General features: G+C 41.9%; 1 protein-coding gene across 1 annotated transcript in view; it reads left to right on the top strand.

Annotated features, from left to right (window-relative positions):
- Positions 1-7,567, top strand: part of LOC114629607 (T-cell immunoglobulin and mucin domain-containing protein 4-like) — a 31,888-nt gene that overhangs the window by 5,390 nt on the left and 18,931 nt on the right. Inside the window, exons 3-5 of the mRNA XM_028777675.1 lie at positions 1,389-1,646; positions 3,845-3,928; positions 4,250-4,303. Coding sequence (XP_028633508.1) covers positions 1,389-1,646; positions 3,845-3,928; positions 4,250-4,303 — 396 coding nt within the window. The remainder of the gene's footprint in view (positions 1-1,388; positions 1,647-3,844; positions 3,929-4,249; positions 4,304-7,567) is intronic.

Below are 7,567 nucleotides of genomic sequence, written 5' to 3'. Positions count from 1 at the left end.
CTCTCTCTCTCTCTCTCTCTCTCTCTCTCTCTCTCTCTCTCTCTCTCCCCCTTCTTCCTTCCCTCCTTCCCTTCCTTCATTTCTTTTTGCATATTGATTGATTTCCAAATAATAAGAAAAATTACTGTGTGAACTGAATAATGTCCATGGATCAGTTTTAGCCTACAAGCAAACGATTTTTGATTCCTGGCAGAGGGAGGAGGGCATGCCATTGGGCACCACCTCTGACACTTCTCATGCTCTCTTCCGTTCCTATCCTGTGATTTGGGTAAAATTTGTAAATTTTACCAAATTTGGGTAAAATGCAAAGGGACTCATAAAGATTGGGGATGGATAGAACAGAACACATGGAGCTTATGGCTGATGTATACGAACAATAGGCACCTTTAGGACGTGTCTCAGCCAGAGCTTCTTAGATGGGATTGGGCTTAGCCTCTGCATCAGCATCTCTTGGGGGATTCTTGGGTCTTAGGCTTGATGTAGTCATGCCTTGGAAGGCTCGGTCTGGATGGCTGTGTTCTTAGGCTTCCAGGATGGCTCTCATGTGTTCTCGAGTCGGAACTAGTTGCTTTTAATTAGTGCGCCCCATGCACATTCGCATACTTTACTCTTTCAGCAACTTTGTGATGTCAAAGAAGAGGAAAGAGAAGTTGGACTAAGTTAAGTTCAATAAACTTTCCTTTCCTCTTCTTTGAACATAGGGTTTCCTTGGGCCCTAATAGTTTGGTGGGAGAACCAGGCATTAAGCAAACAAAGAAATGCGTGGTTAGAAAAAAAATACAATAGAGGCCATGACAATCAAGTATTGGGGCAACTTGTCACTGCATAGAAGAGAGCTCTTTTAACTGAGATCTGAGAGTTAAGTAAGGGCTAGCCTATGGAAGAGGACCAGCAGCAGGAATGGGGATGAGGTCCAGCAGGTGCAGAATTTGCTGTAGCTGGAAGGTCACGGTTCAGGGAAAGAAATAGAGAAAGAATGATTAACTGAGGAAAGGGAGAAGGTTCTCTTCTAGCAGCATGTGATTGGAAAGACAGAAGGGCAGGTGGCCCCTTAAAGGGCAATGAGCAAAGCTAGGTTTTTTGTTTGTTTGTTTTTGTTTGTTTGTTTTAGCTGATGAACAAGGAAGATGGCAGTTGAGTTTTAAGCAGGGCATGGGCATAATTAGATTTGTAATTTTTATAAGATTTCTGTAGCCAAAGTATGACAAATAGACCAGAAAGGACAGAAATGAAAGCAAGAAATTCAGGTGTAGTGAACAGTCCAGGCCAATCAATGGACCAAGAGAGGCCAACAGAAAGGATGAAAAGGGAAAGATCTTGGATTTGTTTGTGGGGTTTCCTATCTCTCATCTCTACTTGGTAACAGATGCATCTTCTGTTGGTTATAGCCACAACAACCAAAAGACCAACAACAACTACCCGGCCAACCACCACCCCTTACGTGACCACCACCCCAGAGCTGCTTCCAACAACAGTCATGACCACACCTGCTCTCACAACCACAGCACCACCCCAGATGCTGGCCACCACTGCCTTCAGTACAGCAGTGACCACATCCCCCTCAACAACATCTGGCTCCTTCTCACAAGAAACCACAAGTTTTCCAACCACAGAGATCTTCACAAAAGTGTCTGCCATCACTGCAGGTGAGGATTGTCCCTTCTTCTCCTTCTGCTGGTCAGACATGGTGTGGTTTCCTTGAAACTGGATCCTTCTACAGTGGGCAACCCAGTGACCTGCACGTGCACTCATGTGTATGTGTTTCTTTTCCCTTTATATTTTTGAAAAATCAGCATTTTGGATTCTCCACTTGACCTCCGAGGAGTCTTGCAGAATCTGTGTATTGAGGGTTATTCTAGGTTGAACTGTAGTCAGGGTTGGACCTATCCTCTCAGGAACAACATTTTTTGAGTGTTTGAGATTGTTGAAGTGAGATGGCTAATTGATGCCTTAAAATTTGTAAGAGGAGGGGTTTCATGATTTCCAACTCATGGTTGCTGAGGAGAGAGACTTTCTTTAGTAGTGTAGCCACTGGTAAACTGCCTACACTGCTGTAAATAGTCTATTACCTATGCTCCTGTAAGCAAGTCTTATTGACTCAGTGGAGCACACGTGTGCACACACACACACACAGAAAGAGAGAGAAAGAGAGAGAGAGAGATACACAATACACACAGACACAGACATACACAAACACATACACACCCACAAACACAGACATATACACATATATACAACACACAGAGACACAGACATATATGTATATACACAACACACACATAGACACAGACATATACACACATACGCAACACACACGTACACCTGAGAAAGCATACATACTCACACACAAGCACACCTGCATCCACAGACATAAGCACACATATACACACACACATGCTCACACAAACACAGACATGTATGTGCACACACATGCATACATACGCACATGTACATACATGCTTACACAGACACAGAAATATACACACATACACACACGTGCACACGCAGACACAGACATATACACACATACACAACATACACACACACATACACACAGACAAACAGATTGAGAAGAGGAAGGTATCAGCAAGATTGGGAAAGATAATGGGATGGATATAATAAAAATGCATTGTATGCATGTATCAAGATGTAATAATCCCATTAAGTATAATTAATATGTGCTAATAAAACCTTGTAAAAAGAATGTTAGATATATTCTTTGACAGTAGATCAGTTATATCTCTGTTTCTTAACATTGCTTCTTTCTATTTTGTTCTGAATTTTTCCCTGTTCCTGAATCTGGTAATACTGGGTGACCTACTCCAGGGCTTAGGGGCTTGTTAAAGCTCCCATCATGCTTCTGATTATTAAGTAAGAGTATCTGAAAGTCATCATGAGGTAGCTTGACTGCTTTTCCAGGAAATCCAAATGCCTTGAAAACGTCTAGATATTTGGAACAGCTTTTCCAAAATTGAATTGTCTAGTTCTAGAATATTCTGAATAGTCTCTAAAGCCCTTGGGTTCTTAATTAATCACATTTCCTGTGTACTTCTTGTTCCTTTGGGTTTTAAAACAATCCTCATGTGTGTGTGTGTGTGTGTGTGTACGTGCGTGTGTGTGTCTGTGTCTGTGTGCATGCATATGGAGGCCAGAGGTTGAGGTTAAATTCAGTGCCTTCCTCATTCACTATGCAACTTAGGTTTTGACATGGGTCTCATTGAACCTGGGGATCACTGTTCCAGTTGGGATGGAATACCTAGGAAGCACGCTCCGCGGATCTGCCTGTCTCTGCTTCCCCTGCTGGAGTAACAGGCACACAATATCATAACCAGCTTCTTACATGGGTGCCAGGAATCCAAACTCTGGTCCTCATGCTTGAATGGCAAGTGCTTTATATTGCCTGAGTCATCTTCCCTGCCTTAAAATAGTCATCTTAAACCAAGAATATACTCTTTTGTTGTTGTTTTTTGTTTTTGAGATAGAGTTTCTTTGTGTAGCTCTGGCTGTCCTGGAACTTGCTCTGTGAACAAGGTTGGCCTCCAACTCAGAGAGCTTCATATCTCTGCCTTCCAAGTGTACCACCACTGCCTGGCTATAATTTTCTATCTTTCTATCTATTGTCTGCCTGCCTATCTGTCTGTCTGTCTATCTATCTATCTATCTATCTATCCATCTATCTATCTGTTTTTTTAATCTAAAAGCCATCTTTAACTATTGAGAAAAACTGGAAATATATCAATTACAACAAAGATATCGATAAAAATAACCCTGACTCTCACCACCCACAGCACTGTTGATACTGCTATTGTTACTTTTTAGGAGCTTAAAAATATATTTTTTTCAGAATCAGAAACTCTTTCTGTATCCAAGCACTCTCAAAGAAGCATGATGACCATATCTACAGACATAGCCTTATTCAGACCCACAGGTATGTAGAACTTACTGCTTGCATCTTTCCTTCCACCCTGGGTTGGGGAGATGCAAACACTGAATAAAAGTGATCCAGAGATGAGCCCAGTCCTTTGTGCCATGGTGTCCACCTGGTGCATGTTGATATCAGGACGGTGTATGTCATTGGTTCCTTCCCATGGCTTGGATGTAAGAGGGTGAGGGAAGAGGGAAGAGGGAGGAGGGAGAACACCCTCTTTAATTCATGGAGTTTAGTGCCAGCATGTGGCATCTCTGGTATATTTATCATTACACTTCTGGCTAGAATGGAGGGTGACTTTGTTCTCTCTTGTCTTCCAAGGGTCCAAGGCTTGGCTTCTCCCATCAACTTCACAGCCGACGACACAGAAAACAAGTGAGTTTGAGACTTGACAGCATTGAGGTCAGGGAGGACTCTCTGCTGCTTGAGTGCTCTGCCTCTGACCTTGGAAACAATCTGACGTCTGTCAGTGGGTCTTGGACTCAGCTATTTTGGTTCCACTATGGTTGTCTCCCACATCCTCCTGCTCGTTGAGAGGAAAGCAAAACATCCCTGCCTTCTGATTTCTGCTTCTTTCTGAGGCCCCTCTCTTGAGGCCTCTCCTTTTCCTCTGCAGATTCCTACTCAAAGCCAGGGATAGTAGTTAAAAAAAAAAATCACCTTTCATTTTTTTTTAAAGATTTATTTATTTATTATATATGAATACACTGTAGCTGTCTTCAGACACACCAGAAGAGGGCATCAGATCTCATTACAGATGGTTGTGAGCCACCATGTGGTGGCTGGGATTTGAACTCAGGACCTCTGGAAGTGCAGTCAGTGCTCTTAACCACTGAGCCATCTCTCCAGCCCCTCACCTTTCATTTTTTACCCTGTTATTTACTTTAAATCTCACAGAACTTATACCAATGCTTTTGTAAAGGGGACATAAGAATGTGGAAAATTTTTTCTTATATATTTTATCCTATGTTCCAGCACTTTTTCTGACCCAATCCATATTACTAATTGGAACATTCTATATGATTTTGTAATAATGCCTTATTGATGTGTTTTCCCCCATTGAGAAGTAACCTTATGAAATTTATCTCTAGTATTGATGCTGTAAACTTTAGGGTCATTGAGATATGCAGTCTTCTTGTTTGAAACAGACACAAACCCCATTATCTGAGCTCTCTTAATTGCTTTCATTATTTCTTTCTGTTTTCCATAAAGCCCTTTTGTGTGATTATCTAGTATACAAAGATCTAACTTGGGACAAAAACTGCATTCTTATAGTCTATACATTTATATTCAATTTTATTTATTTGCTATTACAGTGTATAAATAGTGACCTTTGTGCCGTGACATGCACATGAAGGTCAGAGGACAACCTTGTGGAGTCATTTCTTCCACTGTTGTCTGGGTTCTGGGTGGGTGAGCTCATCGAGTCACCCCATTGGCCGAGGTGATGCAATTCACAAGGATTTGTTTACATGTCTGTGTGTGTGAGTGAATGCCACATGTGTGTGGGTGCTCATGGAGGAATTGGATCCCTCAAAGCTTCAGGTACAGGAGGTTGTTAGCCACCAATGAGGGTGCTGGCAACTGAATTTGAGTCCTCTGGAAGACCAGAACATGCTTGCAATTGCTGAGTCCTACATTTTTAAAGAGGATTCTTATAAGGATTTTCTGTTGGTGTGAGCATGCTGTTGGTTGTTCGGCTCGTGAGTTTCTATCATGAACGCCTTCTCTTCCACAGAGCCTTGCCAGGTCTGTGATCTGTAAGTCCGAAAGCAGCATTTCAGCTTCTTCCTGCCCTGAAACCTGCAAACAGTGGCCAGGCCTGCCATAGTGTCTTGCTATTTCTCATCTATCCTTTTTTCCTGTGTATGTCATTAAAAACAAATTATCCAGGGATACCACACGAAGCCTTTGCATTCTGTTTTATTTACTTCACTTTTGCATCAGATCACCTCCTTTCTCATTCTGTGTAGCGATCTGCCTTGTCATGTTAAGCTGCTGCATGTGACTCCATTACCCATTGACTAGCATTTCTGTTACCACAATGTTCTCGTATTAAAGACAGCATAACAGTGCCTTCTTCTTTCAGCCCGTGTACTTCCTTAAGTAGCTATGCAAGTATTTCTTTAGGAGAGTTGGTAATGGAGTAGACATTGTTCTGTTGAAAAATGTGCACTATTAAATTTAATAGCTATTACCAAATTGTCCTTGGGAAAGGCTGAGCCAATTTGTTTTTCCGCCCACAGATTATCTGCTTCTCCATATCCTCCCTGCACTTGATCCCATTTGTTCACTTCGTTCTTTCAGTCTCCCAAGAACATGTCATCTTGTTCCTCTCTTGTCCTGATTAACAGAGTGGGAGCATCTTTCTTTGTGTTTATTAAAGAAAACGTCTATCTTTTAACTGTGTGGGGGAGGCAATGTGGTATCACTCTCAGAGGCTCAGAAGATAGGATTGGAGGGGACAGACAGGACTGAGTGGAGGAGAGATGATGGGTCTTAGTGTAGGACTATGAATCAAGAGGAGGTGTGAGGGTCTGACGTTGAAAACTTCTGACTTGCACCAGCTCATGGTGGGGTGGAGAGAAATCGGAATTAGGAGTTTACAACTTAGGGGAGACTGGCTTTTAAGAATCCTTGTTCTCTGTTCATTGGGTGGGGTAAAGGTGGGTACTGTTTTCTAGTAAGAAAGAAAGGAAAGAGAAACTTGATAGAGAATGGGAAGATTGTTCACAAAATTTTTTATTCTGTTTGCATCTTAAACCGGTTTATATTGAATTACAAGAAATCAAGACATCCTGATGCTTTCCCTGCTATTCTATCCCTAATAATTGTCATTTCATTTCTCTGTGGCCAAATTCAAATAGACAAAATTCCTGGAGCCCTGTCTGTGGGCTACAGCACAAAAGAGGACCATGTTGCAATGAAAGCTTGTCTCTATGTCACATGTCATTATGGAAGAAACTGGGATTCATGAATCATATATTAGATACTAGATCAAATAAGGAATTTTTATGGACCACTTCATTTAAGATATTTTGAGTCCTGTTTTACTGAAATGTCCTGGTGCCATATAGCTCTCGGGTGCCAAATCCAGGAAGTCTGCCTCTAATAGCTAGGTCTTAGCTTGTTTTATGGTTTGAACATCAAGTGTTTGGGGATCTCCAAAAGCTCATGTGTTAGGGAGCTGGATCCCCAGCTAGTGATGCTAGCTATTTTATGTGTGTGTGTGGGGGGGGTGAGGGTATGTGTGTGTGTAAGTGTGAGTACATGCCATGTGTATGTGGGTTCCCACAGAGGCCACAAGAAGGCATCAGATACCCAGGAGCTGGAGTTACAAGGAGTTGTAAGCCAACCCACTTGAGTTCTGGGAGCAGGAAGTATTCTTAACAGCAAGGCTGTCTCCAAGCTCCTAGTGGTGCTATTTTGGAAGGTTCTGGAATGTTGGGGTGACGAAAAGTAACTGGAAGAAGTAAATCACAGGAGTCTCTAGCCTCTTACCTCTTTTTTTTTTTATTTGCTTTCTGTCTGCAAGAGATGAATCTGCCACATAAGACTCTTAAAAACTTCCACAGTGCTCCAAATGGTTAGGAATTATAATTCAAATCGTAAATACTACCAAAATGACATTAAAAACTC

The sequence above is a fragment of the Grammomys surdaster genome, unplaced genomic scaffold, assembly GCF_004785775.1.
Source record: "Grammomys surdaster isolate TR1022 unplaced genomic scaffold, NIH_TR_1.0 313, whole genome shotgun sequence".
Lineage (NCBI taxonomy): Eukaryota > Metazoa > Chordata > Mammalia > Rodentia > Muridae > Grammomys > Grammomys surdaster.
This window is presented reverse-complemented; position numbering and strand designations above follow the sequence as displayed.